The sequence below is a fragment of the Pholcus phalangioides genome, unplaced genomic scaffold (genome assembly GCF_987345545.1).
Source record: "Pholcus phalangioides strain wild (caught in Gottingen) unplaced genomic scaffold, Ppha-v1.0 ptg000004l_1, whole genome shotgun sequence".
Taxonomy (NCBI): Eukaryota; Metazoa; Arthropoda; class Arachnida; order Araneae; family Pholcidae; genus Pholcus; species Pholcus phalangioides.
Genome location: NW_028301597.1, coordinates 37,052,999 through 37,074,585, shown reverse-complemented (window position 1 = coordinate 37,074,585; position 21,587 = coordinate 37,052,999). Strand labels below are relative to the sequence as shown.

The 21,587-nt window shown below is 36.6% G+C and overlaps 1 protein-coding gene across 1 annotated transcript in view; it reads left to right on the top strand.

Annotated features, from left to right (window-relative positions):
* The first annotated feature begins 575 nt into the window (after positions 1-575).
* Positions 576-21,587, top strand: part of LOC149087382 (glycine receptor subunit alpha-1-like) — a 49,623-nt gene continuing 28,611 nt past the window's right edge. The window contains exons 1-3 of the mRNA XM_089231460.1: positions 576-783; positions 17,119-17,204; positions 17,890-17,957. Coding sequence (XP_089087586.1) covers positions 704-783; positions 17,119-17,204; positions 17,890-17,957 — 234 coding nt within the window. The 5' untranslated portion in view covers positions 576-703. The remainder of the gene's footprint in view (positions 784-17,118; positions 17,205-17,889; positions 17,958-21,587) is intronic.

Genomic DNA, 21,587 nt, shown 5'->3' with positions numbered 1-21,587 from the left:
AATGTAAAAATGTTTCTTATAAGAAAATAAACACTATTATTTAAAAGACTTAATCTTCTTGAAGTTTAAATTAATTATCTTACATTATGTATCATCAAAACTCCCATTATTTAAATTTCGAATTCCCCTAACTTCCTCAATGAGGAATTCGAACATTTATTGATGATAACTACACGTTATTAAAAAAAATTACCCTAAGTTTAATGACTTTTCAGATAATTTCAGATAATCAAAATGAATAGGAAAAAATCAATCAACAGCTAATGACATCATTCCATTATTCATTATTGAAATAAAAGGAATTTCTTGATCTAAAGTTCTTAAAACTTGGTGATCATTAATCATTTGTGATTAAGATCCAATAATTCTGGAGAAAAACGGTTTTAATTAAATTATCCATAATTACTTGTAAAACGCGTATGAGATTTCTTTGATTAAGGTTAAATGAATGTATAGAATAGTTTTTATACTTGACTAAAATTTTTTAGTTTTTCTACTATTATATATGATTATAATTTCACTGCGTGCGCATGCGCTGGAAACGGTCATTCATTTTTATATTTTTGTCGGAAGAGGAGTTCAGATGCTTCGGGAAAACGGCAGCAGGAGGATAAGTTTCATCGATTCACTCGAAAACCACGTGAAGAAATACTGTTTCTTACTCGTGTTTCATGTTCCACAGGCCTAATAACTAATTTTGATTATGAAACTGCAGATTTCGTTGATAATTTTCGCTATTATTTCATGCAGATTATCGGTCCAAACTGCAAAGCAGACCTTCAGGTGAGATTGAAAGTGTTGTCTTGTATTTAAAGCTTATATTTTCTTAATGATAGTAATATTCACATAGGAATAATTATATTGGCAATTTTTGACTTACGAAGACATTTATTTCAGCAATATAAAATTTGTTATTCATAGTCATATTTTATTTGAGAAACAATATTTTGCGAAGAAAATATTCAAAGCATGTAAAAAATTTGAAGGTTTTTATTCAATACGCGAACGAGACTGGTTTCTTATTTACGTTTGATTCAATATTTTATTAAACGATTGAAAATATTTGAATTCATTGATCTAGCTCCAGTTCACTATACGAGAATATCCATTGGCATTTGATGAAATTAAGATAAGTTTTATAAGATAGTTTTTACTTGACTAAACTTTTTTTACTGTTGGTTTTATTATAATTTACTATAATTTTTTGTTTCTTGTATCTAAGTCCTATAATATTTTCTTAATAACAGTAATATTCATAAGTATTTCTACCGACAATTTAAATTTAGAAAGAAATTTAGTTTCATGATTCAAAATTTTTCATTCATGATTATTATTTTTTATTATAGAAATTATGTTTTTTCAAAGAAACATTTAAAATTTGTAATGTTTTTACTTAAAAATGAATGAAAATGATTTCTTATTTGTATTTGAATCAATTTTTTTCCCCAAGACTGAAAAGATATATATTTGTTCATTTTTTTTCATATTTTATATTAAATTCATACGGAAATATTAATTGGCATTTGATGAAATGTGTGAATAATAGCTTTCATTAAACTTGATTAAAATTCTTAGCACCCTTTTCATTATAATTTGTTGTAAATTTTTTCTTGTGTTTGATCAAGTCCTATAATCTTTTCTTAATTAATAGTAATATTCACACACATAAGAATATTTGTATTGGCAATATTATTTATGAAGAGAATATTATTTTGACAATATAAAACTTTCCATTCGCGATCATTTTTATTCATTATAAAAATAACACTTTCAAAGAAATGGTTCGGAACATTCAAAATTTGAAGTATTTTATCCAAAAAATTAATGAGATTAATTTTTCACTTGAATTGGATTCAAATTTTAATTAAAAATAAAATGTAAATTTTTTCGCTCATATTCCAAATCAAATTTGATATACTGTATATATAGGATATATATAAGATATCCATTGGCATTTCTTATGTGGTTTTTTTTTCATATTTATAATTTGACGAGGCAAAAAATCTTACAGGATGGAATATTTTTGTTTTCATATAATTATGCACATTTTTTACATTCTCCATACTTATTTCTTTATTACTTTTAATATTATCGTATCATGGAATCATTTCGTATAATAGAAATTAATTATTTATGCCGAATACAGTTTTAGAAATGTTTATAATTTGATTGAAGATACCTATTTATTTTTAATGGAAACAAGCATTGACAGTTAATATATGGAATGATAATTTAAAAAACTGATAATATAGGTAATACTTTGCCTTTATATAAGGAGAAAATATTAATGGTTATCGAAGGTTATATCAACGTTACTGAAGGTGTTATACATTTTGCATATATTTGTCTTCGATAACGTTATAATAGCATATTTTTATCTATTTCATTACTATTTTCTTACTATTTTAAATATGTGAATGAATATTAACAATCTTACATATTTATCAAAAGTTCTAACCAATCATAGTTGCACATTTTTTTTAAAAATGTACCAGTTATAATGACATATTTATTTTAGATTTTCAATAATTTTTGTCTCAATTCCATCAATACAAAAAACATGAATCATTTTTTTCGCCTTAATGTGACATTTTCTACGTATTTCATACTTTTTTTAGATATAGAAGCTCGACTTTAAAACACTCAAGCAATACATACTAATTGAATTTGCAAAATATAATTCCGTCATTCGATCTTTTATTTACCTGTCATATAATAACACTTCATTTAATATTATTTGAAAAGAAAAAAACAAAGAATTAGAAAAGAAAACAACTCTTGAGCGTCCTCACACACAAGTTGTCGTAGAAAAATATCCTTTTGAGTAAAGTTAAACATAATTTGCAATTATAATTCCCATTAGCTTTTAAACTCGGTCTCCTCTGCACTTCGGGTATTAATTAAAAGCGGACGTGTATGAAAGTGCTACATTCCTCTGACTTGGTTATTTAGACCCAAGTTCTCATCGTTGAGAATGGAATGTTTGAAACATTCTCCTCGATATCAAAATATCATACGGAAACAAATTAGAAACATTGTACTCTTGGATAAAGAGAGGATAGTGCATGCGAAAAAAAAAATTTAATACTTTTGATTGTCAGAGAATAAAAAAAATCTTAATTTCTCTATTTAATAGCATTTTTTCTGATATCTTGTTTTCCTTTATGATTCCTACAATTTTGATCGAAATTTGTTTCTGAATCCTTGCGATTAACATGGAATCTATGAGAATTTTACGATAAGGAAATTGCAGAATAATATATTAGGATATCGATAATAATTTTTTCATCTCAAGTTTTCACGTTTTTGTTTTTACATAAAGGGGTAAATATATTTGTTCAATAGAGATTTTGAAGAGAATTTCCCGTTTTTTCTAACGAAACCCGCTAGAATTTCCATTCTTCGTTGAAATCGAAGCTTGAAATTATTTTCCCAACTCATAAGTTGCATCATGATTTAATTCTGACAATGAATACGATATCTATATCTCACACATTTGTCATGTTGAACGTTTTATTTCGTAGAATCTAATACAATTCATACAATATAATTTACTGGAGTGCTTTATTTCCTGCGATTGGCAATTTGTCAATGATTTTCACACAATAATAACTTTTCCATTATTTTCACGAAAATTGACAATTTTCCGTGTTTTCCCTCACTTGGGATCTTAATTGCCCGTATTTGGATAGCATACTGCAAAAACTTCGGCCCATCAAAAATTAACTTCATTAAGTGGTGCCTGTACCTGAAGATTTTACCGTATTTGATAGATCAAATATTCAGAAAAGAGTGTACTGTGTGATTTCATTTCTACTGTCTATACATTCAATTAAATTAACTATAAAATTGATTTTATTAAGTTCATAACCAAAAAAAAATTCGAAATTTTTATTATATTAAATGAATTTCTTAAAATTATCAAATGTATAAATTTTTGATGTAATCCGGAATTAAAGTGAACTTATGATACAGTTTAGCAGAATAAAACATAGAATGCATTTGATATAGACCTATTTTGCTCAATATAGCTTTTTTCTATAGCAGCATTTCTCGACCTATGCTACGAGGACCAGAGGTACTCGGCAGGCAGACTTGATAATTTTAATTCTAATTGAATGAAAATTTATTCTATTAGTGTAATTGATGTTAGCAAAATTCTCATGGGTTCAAATAAAAATTGGACCTTCATATTTAGGGTAACCATCTCATCTAAGAATATACGGTGTTTGCGACATTAAATATAGAGCATCACTAATCACTAGAGGAATAAAGAGATAAAAGACTGCAGAAAATCGCAGCGAACAAAAACGTATTTCACGAAAAGAACATAACTAGGGGATCGTTTTCAGTAAGAAAAACAGGAGAAACTCTGAACTGAATTGCAACAAAACACAGGACATCACCAATTGCCACCAAAAACGTTGCAATAAGTCGGGAAAATTACCAATTGTTACTGAAATGGCTGAAATTACAAATGAGCAGGAAAAGGAAAAGTTACTGGAACTGAAAGTGAATTGAAATGTAGTTCACGGAAAAAACGTCGAACATGGCAAATATGTATAATTTCAACGTTTATATTTATAGTCATAATTATCATGACATTATCTCCACTCACGACTTAGTAAAAATTACAAATTCAAATAAGATTGTTGAAAAATACAGAACAATTGTCGGAACAAACAAGCAACGTCGGAACGAACAAAAATACAGAAATTCCCCGTACAATACAAGACACATGGTCACAATTTACATGCTGCAAATTAGTGGTCCGTCCAAGAATTGTTTCAAATATGTTACTGGTTCCTATGTTCAGAAAGGTTGAGAAACACATTTCTATAACATGCATATTCCTAGTCAATCCCCATCGAGACGATTTTCTGTGATTAAATACCTGCACAAATACGCATGTGAAGATTATTTTCTCTCAATGTAATAGTAAAATAATCAGCTTTATCCAGAAGTTTTGCGTTGAAATTTCTTTCTGTCAAAACATTCTTACATTCAGATACTTGATAGCAGTGAACACAAGCATTCCAATGGTCACCAACAGCCAGCTTACATGAAGATCATTGAGTCTTACGATGGTTAGTAGGAGTTTAATTATTCGTCCCTATATAAAAAACTTTCGAAACTGTAAAAATCATTTTTGAATTTTTTTTCTTGTTTGGAATGAAAACCATCTTAAGGAAACGTTATATATTCTGAAAAGTTCCCCGTTTTACAATTCCATGTTCTCCGTATCTTACATTGTGTCTGAAAACTTACTCCAAACTGGAACCAACTTTAACTTGCAATCGTCATTTAAGTGCTCGAAGAATTTAGAAGTAGCACTCGTTTCATACAGTAGAGGAAGGACACACACACACCATTCATAAATTTTTCCCATCTCTTTTTAAATCATCGTAAATCATTTTAATGTAGACAAATTTAAAAATAGAACATAAAATGACATGAAAATCTATAACTTATTCACTTATAGAGATGGACGGCTTTTTCTCAGCCCAACATATCAAGGAAACAGATATTTTACTGTATTTTATTACTTTTTTTCATAAAAACCAGAAAATATATGTTTCCTTTTTTTCACTTATGCTTACAAACCTAATCTTTTAGATACAATGACGACTTTTTTTCAAGATGGCGTTCATATTCAGCAAAAAAAAAAAACACGATATAAATCAATTTCATTTTTCTTTTTACCGTGAAAACGTATTTTATCACTTCCATATGAAATATTACAGGTGTGATGGTTTTTTAGTTTTGATTTTTACACATTAAAATATGTACACATTCGAGTCAAATTAAGGTGACCTCGAGCTTATAACCGGAACAACAGTTTTGAGCCGTCCGGACGGCAGCAACAACATGCGAAGGTTTTCAACAACTGCCTGATGCGAAGGTAAGTTTAGGAAAGAAAGAAAATTCGACTGCCTTGCGGGAAATCGAACTCACGTCCCCTCACTTGCCAGGTATGCGCACTAGCCTACAAAGGAATGAACATTAATCTTTCCTTAGAGCTCGTGTGTGCTGAACAGGATCGTACATGGACGGTCGTGATTTAACTCAGGCGAGTACTCACAATACTGACATTCCCACCAGATGGAGACTTATCCAAGGATTACGTCACGCTCTGCTATCCATAGGAAGGTTATCTACAGCTGGCGGATGTGAAGATGAATTTAGGAAAGACAGAAATTTCTTTGTAGTCTAGTGGTCTAGGGGCTCACCCAGCAAGTTAGAGGACGTGAGTTCGATTCCCCGTAAGGGAAGCTGGATTTTCTTTCTTCTCTACATTCTTCTTCGCATCAGCCAGCTGTTGAAAACCTACCTTCGTATGGATAGCAGAGAGTAGCGTAATTCTTATATGAGCAGCGAGATGGTCTGAAAGTGACGCAAAAAAGATGCTGCTCTAAGATACACGCAAACTAGTCCACCAATGAGCGGTTTCCAACTTCTAGGTGCAATGCGAGCCGGTCTACTATTTGAGGAAGTATCTCCGCAGAGAACAAGAACACCTTTAACACGATACATACGTAACATGAAAATTCAAGCATTTGCTATTTTTATTTCATACTATGAAAGCCAGATTGCAGCACTAGTATAACAAATCAGCAACTACGGTCAATAGTGCCCGAGTGGCGCAGCGTTAAGATGCTCGTCTACCACCACCTAGACTGCCATCAAGTCCGCGGTTTCGGTCCTGGGAAGGACATAGATGGCAAGTTTTTTCTCTTACCGAACCTGAGACTACCACCGACAGATGGTGCCTTCATTTCTGACCCAATTCGATCGGTAGTAAATCGCTATGTGGTGATATGACTGAAGTTGGTGCGCGGTAAAGTAGTAGTATAACGAAGAAAGCACAACTCTGGAAACATTATTATGTGAGGGCCCTGCATATACGCACACACACACACAACACGTTTCTGCATGTGCTAAGCCATTTCATTAGAAATTCTTCAGAGGAATGTTCACGAGATTCGTTGTACGTTTAAGTACAGATAAAATTATTAGTCCAGCACCGCCTATTTAAAAAAAGTCTCTCCACAGAGAGCAATCAGGCCTACAACATTCAAAATCCACTCATTATATGAAAGGAAAAGTAACCTGCTGAGTTGTTTGCTTCTGAATTCAGAAGACAGGTGGTATCAATTCTTGAATACAACACACGCAGGAATTCTTGGAGAATAAACCCCATGTACACAACATGTACATGGCATATCCAGCATACACCAATTCGTTAGCCGTTAATTAGTGGGAGTTTACGAGGTTCATATGAGTGTTTAGTAATACAGTGAAACCCCCCCCCCAAACGGACGTCCGTCCGATGCGGTCACCCTTCTTTTGTGGATAAATAATAATTCCCCATTGTGTAATAAAAGTATGCATTTCAAATCCCTGATTAACGGTCACCCCTCTTTTACGGACAAATTGTTTTGTCCCGCTGGTGTCCGCGAAAGAGAACTTTTACTGCAGTTAGTTCCCGAGAAATTCTCCAAACGTGTGCTGATAGAATCAGGTGACGGACTTGAGTATTTTTAGCCTGGTACGAAAACAGCTAGGTGGCCCTTTAAAATGTTTTTTTTCCTCACCCTTCAATATCTCCCGGGCATCCCGGCGTCCAAAAGACTTGCACAAGCACCCGAAAACTATCAAACTATGAACTACTATATTATGGTAATAAAAAGGCATTTGTGAATAAATTCGAGCAGTAACATCCACCGCAAAAAAGTTGTATGCGTGGACCCTAGTTAAGTTTGAGAACCCCTGCTCTACAGTTATGTTCCCGCAACTGTGATGCTGACAGGGCTCCATCCCGGAAAGATTCTTATTTTTGGTTTCTTTAAACTATAAACTCACTATAAAGGTGCCCTTCAAAAATCTGTCCTGGGCGTCCGCCAAAGACCACAGCCTAGGAGGCCATGTCAACAATATCCTATATCGCGGCACCACAATGGAAGGGCTGTCGGGGCTAGACGACCGCTACACAGAGTCGCAACTACAGTCGAATCTCGTTGTAACGAGCACCAAGAGACCAGAGAAATCACTTCGTTATAATGAAATTTCGTTGTAAAGGAATTCCAGGTTTTATCATTGTTCCTATGTAAACTTATCTGGGGGATTAGAAAAGTGTTCGTTAAAACGAGATTTTCCATATAACGGTATTCGTTAAAGCGGGATTCGACTGTATACACTTTTTCGGACGGAGAAAAAATGCATCCTCCCCGTGTAGTTTTAAATACATCGTTTAGCGCTCCTTCTGGTCCAGCACCCACGGCACCAATCCCGCGTGCACTATTGGCTTGGGGGTCAAAACCCTGAGTCTGTATAGGTTTTGGAAAATATTTTAAGCTATTCTTCTACGTGCGTGAGGAATAAAATAATTTTTATTCCCTTTTGCGGCCCCTAAAATTTAGCGGCCCGATGCTGATGCACCTTCCGCACCTGTCTCAAGTCCGGCCCTGTATATAATCTCGTACACCAAGTCAGCTCTCGTCTTTTCCCATTAGCTAAACGCAGCTCATGTCGAAAATAGAAAATTTGTCACAATAATATGGCTCTACTATGTGTGACAAGCATAGTAAAATTATTATAAATAACATCAAGAACAATGTTTTCCCTCGATGCTATACTTTCCATTTAATATCGAAATTCTCACCCGAAAAATATGCAAAATGGATCATGGATTCCTTTCTTTTCCCTCACGCATATGTTTCCGAAACAGCAAAAAATAGGCACAAAAACATTATAATATTGCAATAAATGTGAGTATGTAACCGGAGGGAAACCCGAATATAGGACGAGGTACAGCTCGTGAGTAAATGCGTTTACGAGTCGGAAGAGGCTTTTATTCCCTTGTGGCCGCTGCAAGAAACTCCCGCGTTCCTTGAACACGAAAAAAAAAATTATGTGAATGAGAAATTCCCGCTTTGTACCCAAAAGAAAATTGATAAATTGTTGGGAAAATTCTTCTAAAGCATTTGCGAGAATATAAAACAAAAGACTGTTCAAGAGATAAAAGGATCTGATTCTTCTCTTTATGGAATGAAATCTTTGTGAAATTCTTTTCCATTTTTTCTCAAAGTTTCCTACGAGTAGCATTTTTATGATCGTGATCCTGACATTCTTCTATAATTCACGTCGGTTTGGAAATTTTTGAGAAATGCCCTAACGAGAAATGTGATATAGTTCTATAAAAAATGTGTTTTGATCGTTTTTTTGGTTTTTTTTTCGTGATACCTTTGAACGCGCTACATTACGTTCAACCGTTTGGGTTGGAATTTCGTTAGAGAAAGTGATACCGTCCCCAACACCGAAAACTTTTGTAAATACCTTCCAAAAAAATTTATGATTCTTAAATGAGATTTCTCAAAGCATTATTTATTTTAAAAGGAGACCAATTAACCGGCAGCACTTGCGTTGAAATCTGTACTCGAAATAACGTGTGGGATCTTACTTCAGTTCATTTGATAATTTTTGTCGCACCACGGTCATTTTCTGCACACGAGGGCTAATTAGACCGGGAACTACAACTTATCGCCGATTCTGAACGGCAGGCTTGTTTTTATACTCACCGAGAGGTTGGTGCGCTAACCCCTCGATGGGGGACTCCCTGCGGTCGCAATTTTTTCTGCGGTCATGTCGCCGTTTCTGTTGCACCCCTGTTTCAGGAAACTTTTCTGACAAAGACGAATCGGGTATCGATCTCGCGACACCTCTATAAACATCCTTTGGTACTTTAGGCGAGTACCTTATCGACCTGGGCTACCGCGCCCTCTTACTTGAGTTACTTTCTTGGAACAGAGAATATGGGTACAGTAGAATCTCGACTATCCGGCCTTGTCTCTTGGCGCAATGGCGTCGCCAAATTACCGGAGCTGTTTCCAAACCACGAGTTTGCTGCCAATTTGGCGATATTTGCATTGAACATCGAAGGACCGGACACACCCCTCTTCCCATCTCAGAGAAATATCGAAGCGTTCCCGGAAGGTTATTAATTTATGTGAAAATAACAAACAACAATATTTCACATATTCAATATAGGCCTATACAATACGGAATCTAGGACAAAAATTGTGATCATCACGGTCAATCAGTCCGTAATCGCACCATAGTCCTTATGTAGAAAAATTTAATTTGGGATTAAATTTATCAATCTAAGAATATGCGAACCTCATTGATTGTCAGTATAAGCAATCAAGCGGTAATAAGAAATAGATTGTCGTCTATATGGCCGTTGCCTCCGTGTCATTCACACCTGCCAGTAGTGTATGAAACAGCTGTCGCTTGTCTTCTTGGCCGTAAATTATACTTTTTAATAGGTATCCTTATTACCTGTCTTGTTGGATCATAAAACGGGTGTGATATTTACAGAGAAACGCATTAATTTTTATTTTCACATAAGATAATGACTATATACAGGCGAAAAATTACATAATAAATGATAAATAAGAACTATTTGCATAACTTTCGTAACAATATTTACATTTTTGAACTTTTTCTGTAATGAATTGTTAAAACGTGCAGTACATAACAAACATTCACATCATTTATACATTTATGTATACTGGCCTGTAAGAGACCCATAAGATGTCACAAAGTATGAATAGGAGTAATTTTTGGTGTTGAAATGGTTTTTTGATAGTATGGGGAGGGTAGGAAAGGAGCATTTATAGAACTCCGGCTTATCCGGATTTTCTGTTATCCGGCCCACCCTTCTGCCACTTTAGGCCGAATAGCCCGAATTCTACTGCATTTTTGTTTGCGAAAGTGTCATCACAACCTATGTTGAAATTTAGAGATGACTGCTTCTCTGTTTTTGACACGAAAAATCATCGTGTCTGAGTGTGGGACTTTCTTATTCAACGGCACCATATGAATCCGACCATCCAGTATGACACATTTTTTGGGGGTCTGCGTAGCTTAGTCGGGTGAAACTTCTAGGTACAATTGTGAATTGGCATCCACTTCGAAAACAGTCGTCACTGTGAGCAGAACACCAAATATGTATTCAGCTACAAATACCGAGGACACGAAAAGACAACTTACATAACGAGGTGGTGGAAAGAAAAGGGGCAAAAATGTCCATAAGAAACTTTAAGAGCCATGAGTGTGTGCACAAAAAAGCAGTGTGACGAGAATATGGTAATTACCATCGTCACTAGAAATAATGAATGTAAATAGTCTGTTTATCAGGTCTGTTGTTAAATGTCTGATAGCTCAAATCAGGAGTAACCAACCCATGGCACGCCATAGTATCGGGAGTGAAACAGCTGAAGGGTTGATGAATTTTTGTTATCAGAAGATAAAGTGTCTTCAGATGTTGAAAACGTTTCTGGAAGCTGTATACCATGAACACACACCACACATTTCCTTATCGTGATCAGTTTCTTCATCTTAAGATGAGCCAAAACCATTAAACACGGGAATTGGGAGTTGCTCGGAGTGTCGAATCGGCCGAATAGCGGATGCAGTATCAGGGTAGGAGATCCTGTGCTGATTGTTCTTGCCGGCACTCTGTGTTTTGACCAGGCAAAAATAGCAGTTAGTTATGTGATCTGTGGGTTCCCACCAAACCATGGGAATTCCAAAAGGCACATCTCTCGTTTCATTTTTTTTTTTTTTTATCTGTCACGAAGGTCAAATTTCCTCGCAATTATGAAACACAATATGAAGGATCTTGCCTTGGTCCCCAAGTCCTCCTAATTTCAAAATGGGATTTATACGCACGCTTCACAAATAATAAAATATTGTGCCTTTGACGAACAAGTGTACAGAAACCACATACATAACAGAATGCATTAGGACTGTTTGAACCTCCACATCTACTTGAAGAAGCCGTGAATCAGATCTGAAATGAACTCCACAAAATGCACTTGTCTACTCAGTTTAAAACAGACGCGAGGAAAATAACACTTGAGAAAGAAGAATATGGCATTTCCTTATCGTATCTGCAACCGAAGTGTAGTGTGGTAGTCTTCCGGATGAAACGCCCTGCATGCTAGAAAAATGCTGCCCACTAGTAGCCACTAGAGTAAATTTATAAAACTGATTCTGCAGACTGATAAATTAGACACGCTAGTAAGTCTACATAGTAAACTGAAGAGCCAAAAAAACTGGTGAGGCATGCGTATGCAAATAAAGAGATATGGAACCAATCAGAGTACGTCGCTGCGGTCGGCAACGCCTATATAACACAACAAGTGTCTGGCATAGTTGTTAGATCGGTTACTGCTGCTGCAATGGCAGGTTATCGAGATTTAAGTGAGTTTGAACGTGGTGTTATAGTCGGCGCACGAGAGATGGGACATAGCATCTCCGAGGTAGCGATGAAATAGTATGGGGCGTGTGCAGTTGGCGTGATATGGGACCCCTGATACGTCTAGATACGACTCTGACAGGTGACAGGTACGTAAGCATCCTGTCTGATCACCTGCACCCATTCATGTCCATTGTGCATTCCGAGGGACTTGGACAATTTCAGCAGGACAATGCGACACCCCACACGTCCAGAATTGCTACAAAGTGGCTCCAGGAACACTCTTCTGACTTTAGACACTTCCGCTGGCCACCTAAATCCCCAGACATGAACATTATGGAACATATCTGGGATGCCTTGCAACGTGCTGTTCAGAAGAGATCTACACCCCCTCTTACTCCTACGGATTTATGGACAGCCCTGCAGGATTCATGGTGTCATTTACCTCCAGCACTACTTCAGACATTAGTCGAGTCCATGCCACGTCGTGTTGCGGCACTTCTGCGGGCTCGCGGGGGCCCTGCACAATATTAGGTAGATGTACCAGTTTTTTTGGCTTTTCAGTGCAGTATTAAACTGCAACAGCTAAGCTAGTGTAAGTCGTTCGTAGATTGCCCGGGGGACCTCTGGCCATGTATCAGTATATAATATCAAACTGCATAAAAACTAGAGCTTGCAAAGAGAAATCGATTCAGATTCGATATCAGCAATAAGAAAATACATAACAGATCAGTTGAGAATCTCACATGGCAACAGAAAACGAGAAAAAAAATGTTTCCCAGGGTAATTCACGGAAAAATTTACATAAAGAATTAAAAATTGACACACGCATGCTGGAAACGATATGGAGTTTCATTGAAACCGTAAAAAATAATAACAAAATGGCCAAAAAATGGCATCTTTAATTAATGTATTACTAATTAATCTTCGCTAAAACAGATGCTTTGTTATACTAATTCTCATTTTTGCTGTATGATGAAGCGTCATCTGTTGACGATTTTTATAATATTTTTAAAGGCTTCAACAAAAATATTTGTCTTTTCCAGCATGTGTGTCAATTTTTACCGCGAATTATTGAACTTTTCACGCAATTGTTAATTGACTTTTGGATCACCCTGTACATTGAGGCGTTGTTCCACATTCTCCGAAAGTGTCCGTTAACGGTAGGTGTTCGCTAACGGGGGGGAGTGTTCGTCATGGAGTTTAAGCTGTATTCCCATAACGGCACATAACTTCAGAACTCAATCTAATTGGTGGAATTTACGACCTACAGAGGGGAAGCAAGAGAAACAAAACAAAAAACGAACTCTTCTCTTCCAGATGAGTTTCGAGTTTATTGTCGACCGACCTGATAAGTCTCTCGCGGGCTTAACTTTCGTTTCTTCAGTAATGAAGGGTTAGGAAAAGAGATGGCGTGAAGATGATGATGGTGATGATTTTTCAATCGAAGGCGGAGGGGAGGGGGGTAGACAGAGAAGGTGTTCAGAGAGTTTGGCACTAATTACGGGTCATGATCGTCACTCGTGATGGCGAATCAAATGGAATTCCCTTTCTCCCTCATGTATCGTTATCGGGAACAGTAGATAAATCCAACAAAGGTAAAGTGTCGGACAAACATCGAAACGGTTACTCCAGCCTTAAATCCTTAAACCGAGAGGAAAAACAATCCATAGGCCTATCATTAGAAAAGTTCGGAAAAATCGATGAGGGCTGAAATCGGCGATCGCGTTGCTGATTGTGTCCGTTTCGAGTGGAAAAATTATCAAATTTCTGATTAATTTTTTTTTTTCGTAATATTTCCAGTAAGAGTAATATTTCCAGTAATATTTCGGAGAGAACTCAAGTGGCAATATGCTTGTCTTCCACCGTAAAGTTTGCCGTCCCGGTCTCAGGTTTAAACCCGGGGAAGAATGTAAATAAGATGATTTCCCAACGAGCTTGAGGCGGCCACCGATAGATGGCCCCTTAATTTCAAACCCAACTAATTAATGGCAGTAAATTGCAGTATAGCGATATATCCACAGTTGGTGTTTGTGATGGAGAGAGTAAATTACGGAGTGATAATGATAACGCAATAAAGCCAAAGCTTATGTGTATTTTTGGCTGCTATGGTAAATTTAACGCTGCAGCCTATTCAATAATTATAGCTTCATTGTCTTGTTTTTCTTTGTTTTTGCTCAGTATTCATCCACCGAACTATATAATGTGCTCATTAAACACTCATTTAATATTCTTTGGTCATTATTATCTGCTATAATTTCGTTCTTGTGAATACAGGGTGTCCCATAAATTCGTAAATAGTTTGGAAATTCATAAAAAGTTGAAGGAAACTGTAAATGCGATTTGCGAAAAAGTTATTTCCACGAAGGTGAAATTTTTTTGATACAGAAAAAATCGTTCAGTTTTTTGTTGACAGAGGGCGATGCATGGAAAAAGAATCACTGGAGGTGTGCAAATCAGCGTCCTACAAAATGTTTCGCGTATAATTATCAGCTCATTGCCGAATTTACCTGTTACTAGCGCTTTCATAGGGTTTTCATTGTGATGTTAACATTGGTGGATGAAATCGAATTTCCGAAGTAGTTTGACCTCATCCACGAGTCACCGGCTGAAGCTTTACGCAGAGCGGGGGCCATGGTTGGTCTGGAGGCTGAAGTTTTACGAACGTTTCGGACACAGGAAAGATTCAAGAAAGGTTTTGTGAAGGAATATTTCCTTTCGTGTTGTGCCCTCTATCAATAAAAATTTTAACTAGTTTTTGAGTGAGTGAAATTTAATGACTAAATATTTGTACTGTTTGTAGGCCTGTTTGCTCTCTGTGGGGAGACTTTTCAACGGGGAGATTGGCTCGCATTTGCGCCTCGAAGTTGAGAACCACAGAAAACCAATTTCAACCAAAGTAGAAAACCTGCTCCTAGGAAAAACCCGGCTTTAGGTTCAGGCGATGTGACGTCGCAAGAGCTTTTTCATGTTAATGGGGGAGGGGGGTCGCGGTTACTTTCTAAAGAAAAGAAGCATTGGCAGCAGAAAACCACAAACACAATGTTTCTTCCATTTTTCAAATTTTTATGTGTTGCTGTTTTTTTTAATGTCAATGGCAATAATTGAAACACGGCATGATGAATTATGGGAAGCCCCGTAAACGCTCAAAAAGCCGGAAAGTTGGCAGATCTGACATATAATACACAAACACATACACACATAACACAAACAAACACATTGTAGCCTCAAGGGACTGAAAAGTCCTTCCAACAGGCCTAAAAAGGAATTACTTTATTGAATATTTTTTAGTAACAGTGTTATTATGTATACATAATAAGCGTTGTATGTAGCGTTCATTTATATATAGTTCAGAAAAATATTGTCATCATAATTCCACCGCGAGAAACTTTCATCATTACTTTCAGACACGAGACAAAAGACATGCATGTTGAGTAAAAGTTTCCTGTCAGAAACAAAATGTAAAGAAATTTCAACCAAAAAAAAAAATTGATTATTTTGTATATATTCCTCCATATGATCGATATAGAGGAGTAATAACCCATAATGTAATCACATAAATTTTCTCTGGCGAGAATCCATGTACCCTTTCGTTCGGAAACAATAGTGTGTTCAGCGTACCGTAATCAAGTGCTACATAATTTGTACGAGATGAGTCTGAAGAATCCGTGTAAATATATAAGAAAGAACTGCAAGTAGAAGCGACATAAACAAGCAAACAAGGGAACGTTCTGTTGTGTTTGCGTCTGTTCCCTCGTGTGCGTCCGACATCTTTTTTTCCACCCAACCTAGTCCCTTACTGTTGTCCATTGTCCTTATCTTTTGTGATATCACTCGCTATTTTTCTTTTCCATTTTCGATAAGTTGCTCTTGGATTGACTCATGGCTCTGTCAGTTCCACTTTTGTTCTCGTCTTCCGGTAATGACCCGGAATATCGTCCCATAAAAAGGAAAGGATGTCCTTTTCTTCCACCCCCAACACTATAACTTTTATTTTTACCTTCAACTTTTACGGATACTGCAGTGCAGATGCCGCAATGGCAATTAAAGACGCAATATATACTCCCAATCTAATCTAATATCATTTTATAAATCATCACTACATGACAAATTTTAAATTTTCATTTGTTCCTTTGTGGAAGTTACTAGTTCTATATTTGCTTTTCCTGAATAATTATGATGCTGGTAATTATTTCCCCCGCTAACATTTCTTTTGAGGTGTTGAGATCGTTAAATTGGTCATTTACCATTGGCTGGTCGGGTTTCTTATTATATTAATATCGATGACGGAAACACTTTTCGCTCTGATTATCATTTTAAAAACGTCAAATTACTTTCAGAATAGAAGACGCTTAATCAGAAGTTTTACGAAAAACAAAATTAGCTAAATTAAAATTTTCTATTTAAAAAATAAAATGGGACCTGGGACTATTTCAACATCCTATCACAATCCGATTTTTCGAAATTTCATTTTTTTTTCATTTTTGGCACTCAAAGAATGCATTAAAAACATAAATATCGTGAAATTTCTGTTTTTTTAATAATTTTTTTCAATTTTTTTTCCCCTTTTTTATAATTTTTTTTTTAAATTCTTTTGTGAAGAAATAATTCACTTATGTTACCGAAGCCTGAAATAGGCCAGTTTGTGAATTGGCCGACCAGTTCATGTGTTGGCCAATTTCGCTGTAAATAAGCCAGCCAATATCCGATTTTTTCTTGACTTCGGCTTGTGAGTGATCAGCCAAACATCCCAACTGCACCTCAATACCATAATTTTCCAATTTCTCGTGAGTTTCTGAAGTATTCACGGACATTCTGTCTGTTCTGTATTTATTTGTTTACAATCTTATTTGCAGACCGAACAGTACCATGGATGACTTGAATCTGTTGGACTCTCTTCTCAAGAACTATGACCGAAGAGCTCTTCCGACCAGCAGCTTAGGTAATCAGAAAATATTCGAATATTTTAATCCTAAAAATAGTTTTACAACATATTTATAGAAAAAAATTCAAGTAAAAAGAATTATTTCTATTTCTCCAAAAAAAAACCCATTTCTCTCAATATTTTCCAGTGTTTTACACGGGCTGCAATGCTGTAAGAATTTATATTACAACTCTGGGATGCAATATGAAATTTATTCTTTTATTATTATCATTATTTAGTCAAAGGAATCGTAAAGTTTGTTCCATTCGCTCTAGAATATGTACATTACTTCATTTTTCAGACCTCAAACAATATTTAACTCGGGACTGTGAAAAATAATTTTTGCGCCCTCTCGGATTTATAATCGGATTAAGGATTATATTCTCGAATTTCTGACATTCCTGGGGAATTTAGTATGAGATTTAGAAGAGAGAGGAAAGAGAGTACATTTCATTTCCTCTTTCAATAAATTTACTTTCCTTCAAAGTTTCCAAAACAAAACTTTTTTTCTTACCAGGAATAATAATTATAATTATTCTATATTAATATATATTTTTACAATTATAAAGTTGTAAAAAAAATGCATCAAACGACATCATCCACGAAAAATGTGTTTTTTATTGATGAATTTGTTTTCTTCATCGATTTTTAAATTATCAAGAGTAATTATATACTCGTATGTTTTCTATTCTGTCATTCAAAGGTGTACCAACTGTTGTATACTGCGAGGTATACGTCCGAAGTTTTGGATCGATAAACCCTTCGACGATGGTAAGTGCTAATTGGTATTCCATGTCGATAAATACTAACTCGATATAATTCAATGAGTTGTGAAACATTGTCCTGGAGCTTCTAATACCTATGAGGTATCCCAAAATTAACGGCCCGGTTGAAAAATGAACGTAATAAAGGCCGGAGAGTACAATGTTAATGCACCGTTTGCTGCACTGTGCTTGGGAAAATAGTAATTTTTCAGTCAGATTGAATTTCAGAGTTAGTTACAAATATTTGCAACAGATGATACTGTAGTGTGTCTGGAAAAACTGAAATACCATATGTATTTTCAAACATATCAACATACTTTACGAGATACTTTCAAAATATAAATAATATCAACAACATAGTATAGTCACAGTACAAAATTTTCATAGAGAATTCCGAAATTCTGTCTGAATTCAGTTCAAGTCTATTTATCTGAGATGTTTGCACAGGTCTCTGCGAATTTTCTACGGTCACTTTATACCGTGTTGCTGCAAAATTTTTCAATATAATTTCAAAATATCGTTTTTAAGTTTTTAAAGATTGCATCGCCGTCTATTGCAAAAAATTTGTGCTTAATTTTGGAATTCGGTCTCACTGAAAATTTACTGTTTTCCCAGACACAATGCAACAGACACAGTGCAATTCTATCTCTTCCCATTCTTTTTTCTGTTCATTTTTTCACGCACAAATGGGCCCTTTAATTTTGAGGGATACCTGTACATGTTTTTAATCCAATATCATACACACCATAATAGTTTTCTAAACTTCGAGATACTTCCAGACAGTGACAGAGCAATTAAAAATTTAACTTATTAATTCTTTAAATTTGTAATGATTAAATTATGTAATTATTTTTAGAAAAATTTCTTTTATAAGGTTCATTTTCAAACCAACATGAATTATCTTACGTCGGAAATGACACAAGGGTTCTTCTACCGTCACAGTGACATATCGGACGGATGATCAAAGATCAATTGGAAAAGGGTCCATCAATTTCGTTATCAGTCATCTCATGAGCGTAAACTATCTATGGAATCACTGTGACGAAAGATTAGGATGTGATGAATGGCTGATACTCGCTGATATCTTATATCCCTTGTTGAAAAATGTTTCGAGTTTTCAAAGTCATTTTCATTCATTTCATTCCGTGCACCGCCCAGGCTCTATCGACCATTGTCAATTTTAGCCATTGCCCGGATGAGGGGCTGGGCGATGTCGGGTGCTTTATTATGCATATAAAATATAAAATACATGAACATTGAATATAAAAACACATTATTAAAAAAAAAAAAAAAAAAAAGTATATACAGATTTAAATATTTCTATTATACAATTTATTCCGATGAGCTGTTCTGATGTCCTTTCCAGCTTTATTGAGCCCGAGCCCCCTGTTCCTCTCTGTGGCCAAGCGCCAGGTCCTGGACCCATGTCTTCCCTCGTTGGCTTGTTGGCTAGTGTGAGCCCTTCGTGTCACATTGGTCCAACCAGGTGCCAGGTCCTTCAGCATGAGGGGAGGGGGTTGTTCGATTATTCAAAAGCTCCTCAGCTTTTGGTTGGGTGCTTCACAGTTTAAACACTGATCATTGGGACTTTGTTTCTTGATTACTCTTTCACTGGATCATTCTATTTGAAGTCAGAGTCAGAGTCTTCCCATATTTCGACCGCTTCTTCTCTCTCCGATTGCTCTCCCTCTGTGTCGTATTCTTCGTCTTCTAATTCTTCTATTTCCTGGGAGAGTACCCTATCGACGCTGTCTTCGGCTTCTGCCCTTGCTCTCAGTCTTTCGCTCCTCCTCAGTTGTTGCGTTTCATGTGGAGTCTGGATGGTCTCATCCCTCTTGGTGTGGAGATGTTCCTGGTTGGCCTCTAGGAATTTAACCAGGTCCTTGATGGTTTCCATTGCTTTTCCATCTCTCTCCATCCTTTTGAACCATTCATGCTCCAACTGAGGGAGCGGCTTAACCAGGTGGAAATCTGAGGTCTTTTCGCACTCTGTTGCGTAATGCAATGGGCTTCCGACTCCTCCACACAGGCACTTGTCATTGTTTGAGATCCCGAAGCGGAGGAAGTGGGTGGGGAACGGCCCGTGGCCCGAGAAGAATATCGTCTTCTCTCTGCTCCAAGATCTCTCTCTCCACTGTATTTTGGGCAGGACCCTATGGATTAACTTCCCATGTGTGGCGGGGGTGGTCCCAGAATTTCTGCCACTCTCCAAGGATGTGAATCTTTATTATCCTTTTTGCAGTCGCTGCTGGAATCTTCTTTTCCAGGAGGATCGTACGGCTCAAGGTTGCTGCCTTGGCCAATCGGTCCGCCTCCTCGTTCCCTTTTTCTCCGACATGGCCACGAACCCAGTTCAATTGGATGTTTGGATTTTTTAATAGAGCCCTGCGGACGGTCCTGGCGTCCTCGTGTCTCGTGAGGGGGGTCTCTTATGGCTTCCAGGCTGGATCGGCTGTCTGTGTATATTTTGGACTGGGTCGTTGTGTTTTCCAAGCTGCTTACCGCTTCTCTTAGAGCGAAGAGCTCCGCCTGGAAAATCGTGCACCCTGTCAATATCCTCTGCTTCCACTTCTGGGTTACTACGTCATCCTCATATCTCACGAAGGCAGCACCCGTTCCATCCTGGGTTTTAGAACCGTCTGTGAATATGGTGGTTCCTTCGTATGAGATAGGGCCCGTTTCTTCCAGGGTGATGATCTGGCTCTCCTGGATGTCGGTGGCGGGGTGCACAACCCAGCCTATCCTTCTCTGCTCTAGCTCACTTCACTGGTATTGGGCCTCCCCCAGACTAATGTTCCTCTTGAGTCTTGTCACCATGGCTGCTTTGGCGACATACTCCGTCTGAAGACTCAGTGGGGGAACTCCTGCGATGGCCTGCATGGCTGCTTTTGACGTCTTGTGGTAGGCTCTTGTGAGAAGGTGCAGGAAACCTCCCTGCAGGCTGTCCAGCTGCCTCTTGAGCTTCTCTGATGGGTCCTGGTACCACGCAGGAGTTTTCAAAGTACAATTTATAGGTGGTATAATTAGTTTTTTATACCTTTTGTCACATTTAAAATTTAATAGATAATCATGTGAAAATGTACCGTGGCCATTTGAGTGATCTGGAACAATGCCACGGGTCACGTGATCTGTAAATAAGCCCCTTAGTTAATTTTTACAAAATTAAGCTTTAGGTCACGAGCAACATCAAATGACTCCGGAAGCCAAATTTGGCCCGCGAGACTTTGTTTGGTTAAGCATATGCCGCTGCGGTGGTCGAGTGGTCACAGTGACGGACTCCTATCATCCACAGGACTTAAAAAATATATTTAAAACCTTACCTCTCGTGTTTCAATAATCAATCCATTGGTACACTATTTAAAATTACCTACCACCATTGGTACCCTAAAGTTATTCACGAAATAATAGCATTATCTACACACGAAACAAAATTTACAGTTCAATCAAAAACCTTCTAATTCAGACTCATCAGAATACTCGTCAGGCTGATGAGTATTAAATTATTTATTAACATTTTTTGATAAAGTTTTCTGCAGATTGTCCGCAGCGGTAGATAATCCGCATTTTTTTAACTGTTTACTCACTTTTTAACAGATAATTCACGGATTATACGGAGGAAAATACGGTATAATCTCAC